The sequence below is a fragment of the Acinonyx jubatus genome, chromosome F2 (assembly GCF_027475565.1).
Source record: "Acinonyx jubatus isolate Ajub_Pintada_27869175 chromosome F2, VMU_Ajub_asm_v1.0, whole genome shotgun sequence".
NCBI classification, from domain to species: domain Eukaryota; kingdom Metazoa; phylum Chordata; class Mammalia; order Carnivora; family Felidae; genus Acinonyx; species Acinonyx jubatus.
The window spans coordinates 47,799,283-47,817,718 of NC_069394.1; the positions used below are offsets into that span (position 1 = coordinate 47,799,283).

At 32.9% G+C, this 18,436-nt stretch overlaps 1 protein-coding gene across 5 annotated transcripts in view; it reads right to left on the minus strand.

Annotated features, from left to right (window-relative positions):
* Window positions 1–18,436, minus strand: part of CNBD1 (cyclic nucleotide binding domain containing 1) — a 481,111-nt gene that overhangs the window by 9,230 nt on the left and 453,445 nt on the right. For all 5 annotated transcript variants that reach the window (XR_008292521.1, XM_053208140.1, XM_053208138.1 and 2 more), the window contains one exon: window positions 2,033–2,092. Coding sequence is in view for 4 of the 5 variants with exons in the window: in XM_053208140.1 (XP_053064115.1) it covers window positions 2,033–2,092 (60 nt within the window). In the remaining variant the exon portion in view is untranslated. The remainder of the gene's footprint in view (window positions 1–2,032; window positions 2,093–18,436) is intronic.

An 18,436-nucleotide genomic window follows, 5' to 3' on the forward strand; every position in this document is an offset into this window, starting at 1 on the left:
ACATATCGGGTTTAAAGCCACATAGTAGTGCAGCACTTACCTATGGTATCCCAGATCCAAAGTCTAACATTGACCTGCTTGAAAACCTTTCCCCCTTTTTCTATATATTTCTTATTTCCATAAAATAGGAAAAACAATAACTCTATGTAAAGAGGCCAAATGATACAACATTGAAGGTTTTTTTTAAAATAAAATCACCTATTTAGAATTTCTGCCTGTCACTTTTACTTTCTATTTCTTATGTAGTATCTCATACCACATTAATCTATCGTGTTAGCCAGAAAAATAGAGGTTGCTACTTTAAAGGTGACACATTGTCTTATTTCTTTATGTTGTGTCTTATTTTTTTTTTAATGTAATTTATTGTCAAGTTGGTTTCCATACAACACCCAGTGCTCATCCCAGCAGGTGCCCTCCTCAATGCCCATCAACCACTTTCCCCTCTCCCCACCCTCCATCAACCCTGTTTGTTCTCAGTATTTAAGAGTCTCTTGTGGTTTGCCTCCTTCCCTCTCTGTAACTTTTTTTTTTCTCCCCTTTCTTCCCCTCACCCTGGTCTTCTGTTAAGTTTCTCAGGATCCACATATGAGTAATAACATATGGTATCTGTCTTTCTCTGCCTGACTTATTTCACTTAGCCTAATACCCTCTAGTTCCATCCACATTGCTACAAAAGGCCATATTTCATTCTTTCTCATTGCCAAGTAGTATTCCATTGTATATATAAACCACAATTTTTTTATCCATTCATCAGTTGATGGACATTTAGGCTCTTTCCATAATTTGGTTATTGTTGAAAGTGCTGCTATAAACATTGGGGTACATGTGCCCCTATGCATCTGCACTCCTGTATCCCTTGGGTAAATTCCTAGCAGTGCTATTGCTGGGTCATAGGGTAGATCTATTTTTAATTTTCTGAGGAACCTCCACACTGTTTTCCAGAGCGGCTGCACCTTATGTTGTGTTTTAAAAATTTCTTCATGTTGTGGCGCCCAGGTGACTCAGTCAGTTCAGCGTCCTACTTCAGCTCAGGTCATGATCTCACAGTTGACGAGTTCGAGCCCCACGTCAGGCTCTGTGCTGACAGCTCAGAATCTGGAGCCTGCTTCAGATTCTGTGTCTCCCTCTCTCTCTGCCCCTCCCCTGCTCAAGCTCTGTCTCTCTCTCTCTCTCTCTCTCTTAAAAATAAATAAGCATTATTTTTTTTTTTTCTTCATGTTTTGGAGACTATGTGTCTCAGCTGTCCCACAATCTCCAGAGTTATCCCGTCCCTTTTTTTTTTTTGTTTCTAAATTTGCTGAAAGCACTACACAAATGGGATATTTAAAGTATTTCACCCATGGCTGGGTAAGTGATGGTGGAGATAGTGGTGATGAGGATGGTAATAACAATGATAATGATTCTGGCAGTCAAGTTTTTAAGTGCTAAAAGATTGGATTAATTCCACAGCAGTGTGAACACAACCATATTCACTAATTTTTCCTTTGGCATATATATCACAAAATAAAGACAGTTTTATCCTCACATGCCAACTGCACGCTGTTGCTCTTACAGAAAAACCATAAAATTAAAAATAACTCATTGCTTCCGGAATTGAGCAAACCTGAGTTGTATTACTGAAAGTTATATTAGCTATCTGTATTATTTGAACAAGTTCCTTAATCTCTATAGTCCTTAAATTCCTCTTCCATAAAATAAGAAAAACAATAACTATATTTAAAGAGATTAACTGATGCAACAGCATATATAAACTGCTTAGCCCACAGTAGGTACTTCATGCATATTCTTCCCTCTAAGTTTGGAAAAAAAATTAAATTACTACAAATTTACTTTAATGTTTCTTACAAGACAGTACTAAGCTCTAAAGAATTAAACAATATTTTGTCAGTAGAAATGTTTAAACATTTTATCATTATCATTTTCTTTAATATTCATACTCTCTGAAAAAGTTTTCACTAATGTAATATAGGTTACCATAAGGAAAGAAGTATCAGTTATCCTATGTATTTTGTTGTAATATATATTACTATACCTTGAAATTTTTCCATTCCTTTTTTTGTTCCCTTTCCAAATATACATTTTTAACATCCTCCTACAAGAAAACAAGGTTAGATTGATTAAATGAGCTAATACTTTTCCAGTTATTTAGTATTCTGTACTGTGATTCAAACTACTAGATTTAAAATCAAAGCAAACCTTGAACATGTATAACTGTGAGAAGCTAGAAAATAATAGCAGAGGAGTTGAACAGGCACATGATAAAAAGAGATGGGATAATGTATTTAAGCAAAGCATCAGATATGAAGACAGAGTCAGATTTTCAAGGACAAACAGGGTCTTGAAATAAAGTTCTTTTGGTAGCTTACAATGGATTACTATTGAACACATAAATAATTTAGTTATATTTATATAAAGTGACACACATACACAGTCTTTCCAGGTGTTCTTGTAACTTCGTAATACTTCCATTTTATAAAATAGAAAACAACTAAGAAACAGAGGGATGAAATTAGGACTGCTTGCATTTTTAAAATAAAGATTCACTCAATATGATCTCTGTGGTGCTAAGTCACACTAAAATTATCATTCCTTTTCTTCTGTCTATATCATCGTTTTTGTTTTTATTGTGTTTAAATTCAAATTGTGAACACGATGAGTGAATATAGGTCTACACTTATGTTGAATAAATGTTTCTGTAAAGTGCATATAAAAATTAAAAACCAACAACTATCTTACAAATAGTCTCCCAGAAAGCTTCTAGTTATCAAATGCGAAAGGATTTACATTTTAGAAGGACACGAATCTTGCCTGTTATATTCTACATAATTTAGAAGGACACAAACACTTGAATATAAAAACAGATTTCTTAAGCAGAACAAAAGAGTGCACCACTTAACATTTCAGCTATTCATATCAAAACCTGTAATAGTACCGTATGGCTTATGTATAGTCAAAAAAATCCAAATGATAATGAATTTGGTTTCATACTTTATATCACATAATAAAAATATTAAAGACATAATATACAACAGCTTACTTCTGGCATATGGCTTTTCACATAAAAGATAAGTTTCCAGTTGTTCTACATACTGGACAATAACATGTCACTGTTAATAAAATAATCAAATAAACAATGTAATAGAGAGTAAGTCACAAAGATTTTTCACTTTCATCACACATATCAATTCAAACTACACTAAACGTAATTCAAACCTTGCTAATTCAGCAGGCATGCAAGTATCTTACCTTGTTCATTACTTTGGTTTTTATTTTTGTATTCAGAAAATAAATTTACAGTGATTACCAGGCGATAAATGCTATATAAAACAACTTTTGTTTTTATTTGGGGAATTTTGATAGTTTGGCAATCACTTTCGGAATCATGCTTGTAATGACTCCCAGTGTAAAGCAAACCTTAGGATTAATTGCAGTGACTATAGCTTTCCTGACATTATTATCCCTCATACAAGGATAATCTGGTGGATAACTTCACACTGTAGAATAACTAATGACCCCATTCTCTTTTTGGCAGTCCAAATGAGACATCTTTCAATGAAAACGAAAGACAGATGTTCAACATTAGCAGATGTCCAGGGTGTGACACACTAAACATATGCAGGGAATGGAAACCCTAGATTCTCTCATATGTGTAAGAAATGCTGACCAGTGTGTGTAAGATTTCCTAGTAGCATAATACGGTTTTGTAAGAGTAGAATTTTGTTCATATATTAGATAATGCTATCCTCCCACATTCCAATCTCTACATCCTCCCAAAACTATTTTTCTTTTGAAACAGTATTAATGATCCATTAGATTTTTAAACTATAATTAGTTTTATTACTTTCATACTATTTTCTACATAAAAGAACAAAATAAAAGACTATAACATGCACAGATAATTTATTCGCACTATTCAAATAAATTCTTGCTCTCTTTTGTCCAAAAGATTCCATGTGGCTTTCTCTATCATTCATTTCTACTCAAATATCATATTCTCAGTGTCTTTGCAGTGAACCTGTCTCCTTCCTTGCGAATGTCCTCACCCTGTTCAGGCTCCAGTACCAGTGCTTGGTAGCACCCTATGTAAGTACGCTCCTTATGGTGCTAAGGTCCAAAACCTTGTGCAAATTTCTGGACCCTTCTGAGAGGACCTGTCCTCAGCCTCTTGTGCTCTCATGTCCTGCAGGGGGCAGTCCTGCCATGCAGGCAACCTTCTCAAACTGCTCAGGCTAGGACACTCCCTAGTGAATCCTTCCCCTTCATTCTTACTCTGAGCATGCTCTGACACTCTGCCTACTGCCCCTCTATATGGAAGTCCTCATCAGCTGCCTCAGGCTCCAATATCACATGCCATGCAGCCCTACTAGGTGAATGCCACTTTGTCCTACATGGCCCTCATCCACACCCTGTTCTGGAGGCTGCCCTTCCTTGCTGGCACTGCCCACCTCCTGCCCCCACCATGGCTTCAGGACTAAATTGTACAGGAACAGAAGGAAATAGAAGGAGAAGATAAAGAGGAAGCACACTGCATATATACTCTGTACACATATCCCCACATATATACTCATATGTATACATAATACCTATGTGTGTATATATATATATATATATATATATTTGTGTGTATACATATGAATACATATTTTATGTACATTATTGAGAACAATAGTGAAAAAAACAACTGACACTATTTACAACTGAGCTCTTTGTTTCAGATCTTATATTTTAGCACAAATCTAATTATTCTGTTGTGAGTACATGCAAATGATCTAAATATAACTGTTTAACTCAGAAAACTGAGGGGTTTGGGTTTTTTTTAACATATTTGTGACGGTCTTAAGTTATTTAAATGGCTTAATTATTTAATTATTTATTGAAATTTGTTTCTAGCCATGAAATAATTGTTTTATAAAACTAAAGTAAAACACATTTTCACAGATCCAAAGAAAAAGATATATCACTAGCAAAGTTGAGATGCACTTATAAGACAAGTAAATTAGTCGTTTTATGACCCAATGATAAAGAAAGCATATTTATCTCTCAACACTTGAAAAAAGTGTATTTTCCATCTTCTGAGTGCTTTTACCATTTAGGAAGTCAACAGATTAATCTACCCATTTTGGGTAAATCTTAATTATTTTTACTTTCCCCTACATCTGGAATTAAATATAACATGTATATACACAATAATAATAAAAATAAGTAATGATAAATATATATATTTAGAAGTAATAAATATATATTTAGGATATATATTTTTATTTTTAAAATATATATTATAGTCTATATGATATAGTTTTATTATTAGAAGTTTTTAAAGTTAGAATCCCAAATTTTTGTTTTTATCAATTTCTTCAACTTTTTAAAAATCCTTCCTGAGATTTTAAAATCTCCTCTCTCTCTGTCTCTCTCTCTCTCTCTCTCTGTTTTTCACTTCCTACTTTTCCCACAATTCCTTTCCCCTTCATCCTTTTTCTAGCTTATTCATCAAGGAAATATATAAAGACTGATGTCACAGTATTTGACACAACTGCAACTGGATTTAAATTTCAAAACTAAAGAAATATTTTTGATGGTTTAGTATAACATGGAAATTTACTATTAACCACCTAGCTTTGTACATATTAGCCACTAGTAGAATCATCAGGTGTGCTTACTACTGCCATCTGTTCACCTGTTCTTGGTAACCACAGAGCATGTTGCCTCACTGATACAATGAAATGAGCTTTTGTGATTATTCTATTATTGTTGTACCCCTATTGCCTATTGCAAATGTAATTTAGCATGGAAAGTATCTAAGGTTGATAATCCACTACCTTCTTGTATTCATCTGCTACTTTTAATTGTCATTTGATTGGTTTCTGGGCTTTTGATTAATTACTTAATTAAATAAACTATGTGTATTTCCCATTCTATGTCAGAAGCCATAAAGTACATCGATGAATGAGATTTTTGGTTACTGTTCTTGAAGAATTCTCAGGTTATTGAAGATAAATACTTTTTTATTTATAGAAACCAGTGGAAAGTTACACTTTACCATAAAGTTGCTTTATGCTTTATCATAGTGTTTGATAAAAACTCCGCCTTATCTTACTACTCCTACAAACGATAGGCTAACAGACACAACAAACTACACTGTTTATTTTTTGCTCCTGTGATGTTCCAATGTAGGGATGGGTGGTGGTATTGCTTTGCATAGGTATTCACGGACCCAGGCTCTTTCTGTCTGTGGCTTCTCAATTCCAAAGGCTCTAGAGTCCTCCTCTAAATCATCTTCATCCAGATTCAAACAAGGGAAGATGGAAAATCATGGACATGATGAGAGGGAGAATATGGAAACTACAAGGAAATCTGAAAAATGTAGTCTAGCTGTGTGTCCAGGAGGAAAGTGAAAAGATTTTGATGAGCAACCAGCTAGTTTCTGTCACAACATTATTTTTAGGTCTTTGTCAACTGCAGAGATACTCTATGGTTGATCATTTCACAAAATGGAAACTTAAATCATGGAAAAATAATAGAGAAATCCTAACCAATACTGAGATTTTTAAAGTGACAAATGTCTCCCTCTCTCTCTCTTTCTCTTTTCCTGGCAGTTGATATACTGTAATAGATTTGTTTGGATTTTGTTATAAGGAGTTCTTCACATAAGAAAGTTTTGTATAGTATGCACTTTCTCTGATTCTTATTTAAATAACTCTTAAGGAACCATCCAATTATGGTGCTGTTAGAAATGGGAGACCTCTGAGATAAGGTACAGGTGAAGATACTGAAGATTCTACAGGTAGGTAGCACACATTATCTAACTCATTTTACTCCTTTCTATTTAAAGTGTCCTAACCATCCATTTAAGCTCTCAAAACTATCACTAAGTATTCTCTGTTTTAAAAAAAAATGCACCTTTGGTAAAAGAAAGAAAATACTTCATAACTATTGCATATACACTTTTTAAAATACACAATAATTGTTTGGTAAATTTTAATCACAGGAAGGTTAGATTCTTATAATCAAAACATAATATTTATGCTCCAAGAAAGCAGTAATATTATCTGACAGATTAAAAAAGCATAAATAATAATTAATCTATATTTTGTAACTTTAGAAAGAAATTTATTTAGAGTATTGTTAATGAATGAGGGATTACTTAAAGAAAGTAAAAGCAAATCTGTTCAGCAAAAGCAAAACACCAAATAGTTTTCTAAAGAACTAATCTAAACTGAAGCAAAAACATATGACCTTGGATTTGTATAAAACAACATTTAGGAAAAGATTATAGAATCTTTGAGATAGAAACTTACACATATTTACATTAGCACCATAGTCCTGGAATTTCTCTATAATTTTCTTGATACAGGCATCCCAATCTTATCTTCAACACTTCCAATGGGTGGAGACTTACTACTCTCAGGTGAGCAAGAGCCATTGCTGGATACATAGGTCTTTATAAAATGCTGTCTTATACTGACTTAAAATAAAATTCCTTATGATTTCCAACCATTCACCTTTATTCTGTGATGAGGCAATGAATACAATTATGTCTTCTACATAAGATACTTTTAATGGTGATTGATTTAATCCAATCCATCAATCTTTTCTCTATTCTGAGCATCTTTCTTTATACCAGTGCTCTAATATTTCCAATTAAATTGTCAGCTTTCCTTTTAGAATGCCTTTGGATATTCCCAACTAGAAAAAAATGTGTGAGATGAGAATCAACATACCTGGCATTTGTTATGTCATTTTTAACATAAAAATATGCAGTAAAAATAACATACCCCGATAATGAATTCCTTGAACTTCATATTTCTCATGAAATACAATAAAAGCTTTGTTTATACTATTACTTATATTTATTCTTTTGGAAAAATGGTGGTATTATTATCTCATGAAATTTGACAAGGTAATCTCAATATCTCAGGAAGAAAATATGTGTGGTTCTAGAACAAAATAGGTATTAGGAATTGAATTATTGATAGCATCTTATGTGCAGTAAAAACATTTTAAACTCATTTATGGAAATGTATCCTTTTGTAAGGTATGATGGTCAGAGTAATAGATAAAAATCTTTGAGTTGTCTTATTCAAAAACTTTGTTATTCTGAGAATTACACCTACTAAACATTTAATCATGGGGCAATGGATTTGGAAATATTCTTGTAACTTCTGAAAAAAATTACTCTTTATTACGTAAATAGTTGTATTTATTTTCAAGGCCTAGTACTAGATTCCACTATTGAGAAACAAACATATTTGGCTAATATTTCATTGGTATGAAGAAAAGTAAGTTGATTTGCTTCATTCTATTAGAAACCACAAAACTGAAAAATGGAAGAAATGATTATCTATAAACTGCAAAAATAGAGAAAAATTTGTCAGTCTTTACCCTTTAATTTTATATGACTACTTACTTAAGAAATGTCAAGTGTACACTTCCACTCAGAACTATGTCTAGAGGAAAGCTTTTTCAAGTACATAAATATTCCTGCTTAATTTATTCTTACTACCTAGTGTTTATGAACAATAACCTGGAGACAGTACATAATTTTTAGGTCAGATAAATATGTAGGATACATCCAATTTGACATGGCTGGAAGAATACAAGTGTTGACCATTTCTGCACACTCAAATTCCAGTGAAGTGAAAAAAAATACTAAGATAAAGTCAAATGCATAGCAATGTTGAGAAGGAGAACCAAAATACCAGTAAGATACTGTATAGGGTAGAAAGCTCATGGAATCTGAAAAAAAAAGATATTAATAATTTCTTATACATAAATGTTAGATATATTAAAAAAAATAAGAAACAGGGGAACCTGGGTAGCTCAGTCAGTTGAGCTCCTGACTTTGGCTGAGGTGGTGATCTCCAGGTTCATGAGTTCAAGCCCCCATCTGGCTTGCTACTATCAGCATGGAGTCTGCTTGGGATACTCTGTCCCCTCTTTTTTCTGCCCCTCCCTGCTGACACACTCTCTCTCAAAAATAAAATAAACATAAAAAAAATCCAAGAAACAAGAAACTTTTCCTACAGAAGGAACATTTGATTGGGAGACCAGCCAGATAATGCATATATCAAGTGGGTCTTGAAATGTTTCTTCACTTTCAGAGTGACTGACTTCTGTGTAAATCCTTAGAATAAACTTAAGTAATTCCACGATTAGAACGGTAAATGGTGAGTTTCATTTGGGGAGGCCAGTGTAGGTTTTAGGTCAGAGAGAAAAGTTAGCATTAACAGAGCTTCACGCCATCCTGCTGCTATCAGCCCCCACACGTAATGACGCCTGCCCTGAAGAAAACAAGAGCCAGGCTGCACATCAACGGTAAACTCAGCGATCTCGCCCTGCTGCCTGCTTTTTCCACTGCTTTGGTCCAGCAAAGCTAAGGCTTCTTTAAATCTACATTTCTTGGTTTTGTACACAGTTCACACCTGGATTAAAAATAAACACTCCAAACTCCACACCCAAAAAACAAATAACCCAGTGAAGAAATGAGCAGAAAACATGAATAGACACTTCTCTAAAGAAGACATCCAGATGGCCAATAGGCACATGAAAAGATGTTCAACATCGCTCCTTATCAGGGAAATACAAATCAAAACCACACTCAGATATCACCTCACGCCAGTCAGAGTGGCCAAAATGAACAAATCAGGAGACTATAGATGCTGGAGAGGATGTGGAGAAACGGGAACCCTCTTGCACTGTTGGTGGGAATGCAAATTGGTGCAGCGGCTCTGGAAGGCAGTGTGGAGGTTCCTCAGAAAATTAAAAATAGACCTACCCTATGACCCAGCAATAGCACTGCTAGGAATTTATCCAAGGGATACAGGAGTACTGATGCACAGTGGCACTTGTACCCCAATGTTTATAGCAGCACTCTCAACAATAGCCAAATTATGGAAAGAGCCTAAATGTCCATCAACTGATGAATGGATAAAGAAATTGTGGTTTATATACACAATGGAATACTACGTGGCAATGAGAAAGAATGAAATATGGCCTTTTGTAGCAACGTGGATGGAACTGGAGAGTGTGATGCTAAGTGAAATAAGCCATACAGAGAAAGACAGATACCATATGTTATTACTCATATGTGGATCCTGAGAAACTTAACAGAAACCCATGGGAGAAGGGAAGGAAAAAAAAAAAAAGAGGTTAGAGTGGGAGAGAGCCAAAACATAAGAGACTGTTAAAGACTGAGAACAACCTGAGGGTTGAAGGGGGGTGGGAGGGAGGGGAGGGTGGATGATGGGTATTGAGGAGGTCACCTTTTGGGATGAGCACTGGGTGTTGTATGGAAACCAATTTGACAATAAATTTCATATATTAAAAACAATAAAAATAAAAATAAACACTCCAACTACCCAGTGTGGAGTCTTATCTACAAATACAGACATAAATTCAAAGACCATAAAATATATGGGCCATAATAGATATATTTAATGTGATATCACATTTCTGGAAATTAAAAACATAACAATATATATATATGTATATATATATATATATATATATATATACATATATATAGGTATACATATATATGTGTGTGTGTGTGTGTGTGTATATATATATATACCTATATATATATACCTATATATATATATTTCCTGCTTCAGATGAAGAGTAAAATAGATATAATTAATGATTCACTCTGGTAAGCTACAAGATCGAATGGAGGTTTTATCTTAATACATTAAAAAGTACAAAGGAATCAAAATGTAAAGACTGAATAAAGTTAGATAAATGAAGAACAAATCTAGAGTATTTAGGATTTACTTCACATGTCCCAGAAGGGATAAGTGAAATTAGAGCCTTTACCATATGAGCACTTTAGTGTTCCCACATCACAGCTACTTTTCTGAACTCATCTCCTTCCACTTCATTCTTGCTTATTCCACTCTAGCCACTGCAGCCTTGTTTCTATTCCTTGGACTTGTTTACCATGTTCTCAACTCAAACAAGAAATGGGCCTTTCAATACGTCTGTTCCCACTATCTGGGACACACTTACATAAAATAAATATTTGACTCATTCCTTCAGGTCTTTGCTCAAATATCAGTATATCCATAAGGCCTTCCCTGTCTCTCCTTTATAAAATTATTGATAACTAAATAAAGGCAGTATTTCAGAAATTACTAACATTTGTGCATTAATTTTCCAGAAGTAATAAAAAGAACATTAGGCGAAATGGAAGGTAAAACAACATATTAATATATTTTATTCAGGTCGTATCTGTTTGTATTTCAAGTTCATTTTGAATTGGAAAACAGAAGCACATACCTGGATCATTGAGTCATATGTTTATTGTGATTTCAAAATGTGGATTTCTTGTAGAAATATTTTATTGTGTTAAGAGGAGGAAATATTAGGGACACACCTTAGTTTTAATGTCATTTATCTTCTTTATATTGCATCCTTGAAACATGAGTCAAGATTTTGGAAAAAGTAACTGGTATCTTTAGTCAAGAGTACTAAAAACAATGTGTAAGGAAGACATTTTAAATCCCCAAATTATTTCAAATCCAATTCTTTCATAATGAAATACTCTCTATGGAAATGGACTAATCAGTTGTTGAACCATATTGTCGGATATGCTATTTATTTTCTTTCTTTGCTAAAATAAATATATACATGCATCATATTATAAAGGTTTTGAAAGTACAAAAGTATCTGAAATAAAAATAAAAATTCTTATCTTCTTATTTCCTCCATTTACACTTCCTACCTAACAGATAACCACTGACAGACATTAACAATGACAAGTTCTAGGAACATGCAAGTTGGAATTTTGATAGCAAGAGCATAGGTTTACAAAGATATTCTGTTATATAAATTACCCATGGAGGCACCAAAAGAATTTTGAGAAAGAATGTTGTGATCTTCTATTTCAAGACAGAAAATCAAGCCAATTCAATGCTAATTCTTGCGAGAACATGTATTATCAGAATATAGGCCTTCTTGTTTTTTGCAATAAAGAACTGAAACATAAATGCATTACTTAAAGTAGGGCACTCAGTTCACTTGCAAGAATTTTCTGATTTATACTTTGATGATTCTAAATAAAACATCAATTAACTTTTTAGATACAAAAATGAAATTTTAACATTTATAGCAATCAGTGTCTATTTGCAAAATATAACAGTTGGACAAGGTGGACTCTTATGTTCATTTCATGCTAACACTGTAACAGAGGTTAAAGGCAGAAACAGGAAGACACTGCTTCTGCACTTAAGCAGCCTGTATTTTAGTATAAGAGAGAGGTAATTTTAAATGACTGAGAAATGAAATTAAATGATGTGCAAGGTCCAAATGCAATATAAAACAAAGAAGGGAGGCATGAACATTCCCAGAAGGTGTGCAGTTTTGGGAAAGGCTTCAGAGAGGAAGTTTCCCATGGACAGGATTTGAAAGGTGAACTTACTTCCCAGGTTTGTAAGAGAAGAATACAACAGGCAAAGGCACAGAGGTTTGAAATAAGATGGTGCATTTAGGAAATTTAAAGCAATTTGACATTGGTAGGCATAAAGTAAAGAAGAGTAAATGGCAGAAGAGGACCCTAGAGAAGTCAGCAGGGGCTAAATCATGGATGGGCTTGTATTAGCCAAGTCACTTGGACTCAATCTAAAAGCCATGGATATGAATGAATGGGTTTTAGAATTAGAAGGAGTTTAGAGGTTGTATTATCCAAATGTATCCAAGACTTTCTAAATCATGTATTATCACTGAATGAATATGATCTGTGAGCAATAGTACACAAAATTCCTGAGCATTGATGTTCATCTGTCATTGCTGGAAAGGTTCTCAGAGCAAAATCCATAAAGGAGCCTGGATTATGTATCATCGAATAAGGAAATTCTGGTCAGTCTTGTTAAAACATATAGGAAATCATCAACAAAATGTGATTTGGACTGGATTCCCTAATACATTTCACTTGTTTTAAGTGGAAATATTAACTGCATATTTTTGCTTTCAATCAATCACTTAAAAATATTGATTTATCTACCTTAAAGGGTTGAGTGCTGTTGTGGGAGATCTGAAATAAAAAGTATTTCTCTTAGTTTAAAAATGTACAAGCTGGTTGGGGATGCAGGGCATAAGCGTTTTAAATATTCAAAAATGCAAGAGATATATAAATGAAGGCAACATAAGGTAAGTATCAGCTTTATTGCTAACTGAATTTCTTTATTACTAAAGAAATAAGCACCATTCACTTGTGAAGTTCTTGTTATCTTCACTTCTAAGATTTACCGTCAATTTTATCAAATGGATCTGTTATAGACAAATTGAGTCATTAGTCAATTACCAACACTATGTCTGTAATTACAATATTGGATCTAGGATGCTAGATCACCATTCAGCACATGAATGGAATGCCACAAGATGATGAGCAGGGGAGTATATGTTTCATAAAAATGGATAAAATTGAATACCTTAGTTCAAGTAGTAGAAGTCACTGCAAATATGAGATGACATGGAATAAAATGTCATAGGGAAAGTGATAATTTGTCCATGAGTCAAACCCCTTTCATCAGAGAATCAAAATTGCAGTTTAACATTCAGTGAATTTCCAAGGCAGTCCCAGACCTCTGCTAGCTTTTAAAACGAGTGAAAACAGAATAATATTCACCTTATATAATTTGAATGTGTGATGGAGTGTCTTGAATGCATCATGCCCTAAGGTACCATTTGTTACCAAAGGCCTGCCAAAGACCACTAAATTTCAAATTCAATAAATTCAGGACTAAGTTGAAAAACCAGTGAGGCCTAAATTATGAAGACTATTTTGTCAAAAACTAATGATAGATGAGATATTGAATGTCTTGGTAGTCAATAGTTATCAGGGCAATGATGGGATATTGGCATACACACTATTTCACACTTAATTAAATTGATGTGAATGTTTTCTTTTTACTGACTTTATTTTAAATGGTGTAGGAATTAAGCTCCAGATTTATTTTGGTTATTTACAAAATTTCGATGAATGGTATTTTATAGGCAAAAGAATTTCAAAGATGACAGTACAGATTTTAAGGCTATCCTGAAACCATTAAATAAAATTTGATAAAAACACATATTTATACATATTTGACTGTACTCTCATATAAGCAGTAAAGAAAGAAGCTAAAAGGAAATCAAATTTGTCAATTGCACATTGGTTAACATTTTAAAAATAATTCATAAAGATATATATCCAATATCTAGATTAAATAAAACATAATTGTATCATATTTAAATGAAAATGTAGATCAATAAAGTTTTGCCTATAATTTCTAGAGTATAAAATATTAATATGAAAGATGACATTTCTAGAATGGATTACTCAAGATACAGTACATACAATGGTTAAGAGCATGGGCACTAGAGACAGATAGCCTGGGTTCAATTTTCAGTCATGGGCCTTATTAACCCAATGTCTTGGGAAATTAATCCAACTTCCTTGTACCTCAATTTCCTTATCTCAAAACAGATAATAATAGCAGCTACCTCATAGAATTGATGTAAGGATTTAGGTTATTAAATGTAAAGCATATAGTAAATGCTCTGTGTCAACTATTATTACTACTCAACCATAGCAATTTAAAATCAAAGAGAATTGAAAATCAAAAAGATAGCTCTAGTATCTTTTGGAAAAGAAAGCTCAGCTCAGTGTTATTTGTTTCCTTCTTAAAATAAAATGAAACAGTATCTTTGCATGAGTATTTTGATATTATTAATTCCTATCATTAAAGGTGAGGCACATGTATGATTTATCTCTTTAGGAGAAAGTTAATGCTTATGATAACCACAGATTATCTAGTTTTATCATTCTTAGGCCTGTAGGGAAATTAATTGTAATAACTCACTCTGTATTTGACTATTTTTATAATGTCTGATTATAATAACAAAACAGGGCTTGAAATGATAATTACGTGAATTAGCAAAATCAAATTTGCTTTATATCAATGGTAAGAACTGTAACAGAATTATATGTTAAACACATCATGTTGGTTCCTTTGTTAATGTTAAATTTCATTTTTCAGATTGGTGTACATTATTACCCACAAATATCACATGGGCTGTAGTATGTATTTGCCCATGTTGAAACGTTAAGCATTGTAATCTTGAAGTATAAAAGTGTAACCCTTTTGGAAAACATTACATATCTAATCTACATCTATATCATCTATCTATATCTATCTATATCTATATCTATAATCTATATCTATATCATCTATATCTATGTATCTATGTCTATAAAATATAATATCTTTTTTTTCTTGTTTTCTTTTTTTCTCTTTATTTTTTTCAACACCTTATTGCCCAGTATATATATAACTATCTAAGCTCAGTTCCTCCTTCCACTAACTTTTAGCATCTTCAGAAATGGATAACCCCTCTGTTCGCTGCATATGAAAATAAATCAGAGGAAAAACTCCCAACATGTTTTGTACATATTTAGATGGGTATTGCTGTTGTTCTGCATTCTATTGTTATTATTCATAGCTTTGTTATGTCTTCTCACAAATAATATATCATATCTTTCTAAAAGCCATGATTAAAAAGATGGACTGAGGATCTCTTTTCTCCTACTTTTTACAGAGATGTTGAGTGGTTTCTAACTTAGTGTAAAATTATTCTGATTATTTTGTGATTGGTGTTAGTATGAATAATAAAAATAATGGTTGAGAATCTACATTAGAAAGTAGGGGATTTGGTAATATACTTGTGCTTTTGGCTGCAAAATATAAACAGGCTGTTGTACTTTATGAAAACAGCAAATTTTGCACTGCCTCTGTACACATTGGCAAGGCTACATTGAGATAGTCCAGATGTGACAGATGCATGAATTGCACTGAGCTGATCTTTATCCTGGAGGAAATCCCAGAATATTCTGGCCAGAGAAAGGTGAAAGAAAGCACTTAGACTTACATCATGTATAACTTTAGGTCCGGAAGCAATAATGAATAGCTTGCTTTGTTTATTTGTATTAGAGATTTTTAAGACAACGCCCATTGTGAAATGCCACAGGGCATATGTATCATGAAAAATAAACAAAATGCAAAAAAGCTGAAAGTCATTTTTAATTAACATATCAATTAAGAAAAGCTTAACTGAACAGATGTCCCTTGCTTTGTGCCCAGAAGTTCAATGAACTGGATTCTGTCAGGTCAATAGAAAAAAAAAAGTTCAACAGACTACAAGTCTTAGGACTCTTAATAGGAGCACTCTTGTTGATTTTACTCTCTGTGACTGTATGTAGGTATAGATATCCCTCTAAAAATATCAAAGGCCAATGTCATATGGAGGTTCATCAATTATATTTGAATTTCATCACTGAGAAATTACATTTTTATTACATCATTCAATATACATGTATGGAAGTCACTGAAATAAGAATACCTGGGATATATAACCAACACTGAACCCTTCCTAGACCTATATCCTCAATCTATTTTCTACATGAGGAATTTTTATGAAATATAGACTGCCTACCTTCCTACATAAAAATCTCAGTGGAATGCTAGTGATGCTAGGAGAAGATCTGGTTATATAAAAATTAAGTCACTTACAAAATATGAACCGAATAACTTCTCAGACCCCTCTGCTATAAATATCCATCATATTCTCTCTTTTGAACCTTGTTGTTTTCCTTACTAACTTAATGATTTATGTGGTGCTCAAAGTAAGGATCATCTTACCACTTCCTACTATTTACATCTGGAAAATTCTGTTGATTCTTTAAAGCTTAGATAAAATGTTTCATGTAGAATCATTCCATCTATGCTTCATAATTTCTACCTGCAAAATTAACTATTCCTTTTCCTTGTCTCATTATTTTTGATAAGCATACATTCTAATTCTACTATGATGGCTTGAAGAAGTCACAGATTGGTTGGATTAATGATATGCAAATCTGTGAATAGGCTGCTCAATTTATTGATGCACTCAATGAAGCAGGCTCTTTCTAATTTTTTGCTACAACACCTGTTTGTGTGCACCATGACAGTGAAAATGGCCGTTTCTTTTCTCACAGCCTGTGTTCCATGCTAGAACAATGAGAAAGGTCAAAAACATATTGCTAGTGAGTTATGTCTTTCTTTAGGTGTGAAGCCATCTGCAGAAAATCCCTCTAAATGCTTAACTGGGTGACATGATCACTCTAGCTGCAACAGAGTTTGAGAAGATAAACATTTTTAAGTTTCAGAATCTAAAGTAGAGAACACTGAAAACATCCGTATGTGACTCCATAATATCTCTCCAACTGTCATAAAACCAACCAATTTTGCTATTATAGGTATTAATATAATTCAGTTACATTCAACTCTGTGTGTAATTCTGAGTCCCTTAAAGGAAAGGACTAGAGCTTTAATAATCTTATTCTTCATGCCAGGAACCATTTTTAGACTATATCTGTAGAACAGATAGCTCCAAGAAGAAGATACTTTTCATAGAACCCCAGGCTTTGAAATAAGACACCAGAGGTCTATAGACCAATTATGTTTAAATCAAAGTAGTCTTCCCATAACCTTCTGCTAACTAGAAAAAAAAATCTTTCTGGAAGAAAATAACATCATTATGAACCTCTATAATTTTGTCAAGCTGCTTTTCAAAGAGGTTTTATCATAATTCATTCCTACCAACTATGTATGAAAGTTCTAATAGTTTTATATCCTATTTAATTCTTAGTATTGTCAATCTTTTTAATTCATTACACATGGAGTGATATTTTATTAGAGTTATATATTATTTTGAAGTCTAATTAGGTTGAGCATTTTTTCATGTGCTTTTTGACTATTTGTGTCATGTTTTGTGAAGTGCGTGTCTACAATTTGACAATGTTTTAATACTTTGTCTTCGTTTTTTCCTTTGTAAGAGGTGTTTTTATATTCTGTATCCTTTGTCACATATATATTTTACAAATATGTTCTCCTAGTATGGGTTGTACTGTTTTATTTTATTAATCATGCCTTTTTAATAGTATTTTTATTAAGATATATATGCATACCATAAAATTTATACTTTTAAAATGTACAGTTTAGTGTTTTTTCTTATAATCAGAGAGTTTACAACCACCACAATTATCTAATTTTAGAAGAGTAGAAATTTTTAACTTTATGGTTCATTTTATCACTTTATTTTCTTTATATGACTCATGTTTTCTGTCTCTAACAAATCTTTGTCTAGTCCAAATTGCAAATATTTTTTCCTCATATCTGTACTTTTGACATTTGTTAGTTAAATTATGTCCATGAGGTGGGGTAAGGAATGAGGTTTATATTTTTTCATATGTATATTCAATATTCGTAGCACAATGTATTGAAAAGTTTACTCTTTCTTCATTAAAATATCTTGTCAACTTTATCGATCATATATACATGGGTCTACTCCTATATTGTATGTTCTGTTTTGTTGATTCAGTATATAATTATCATCTGCTCAGTATAGCTGAATAGTATGTCTT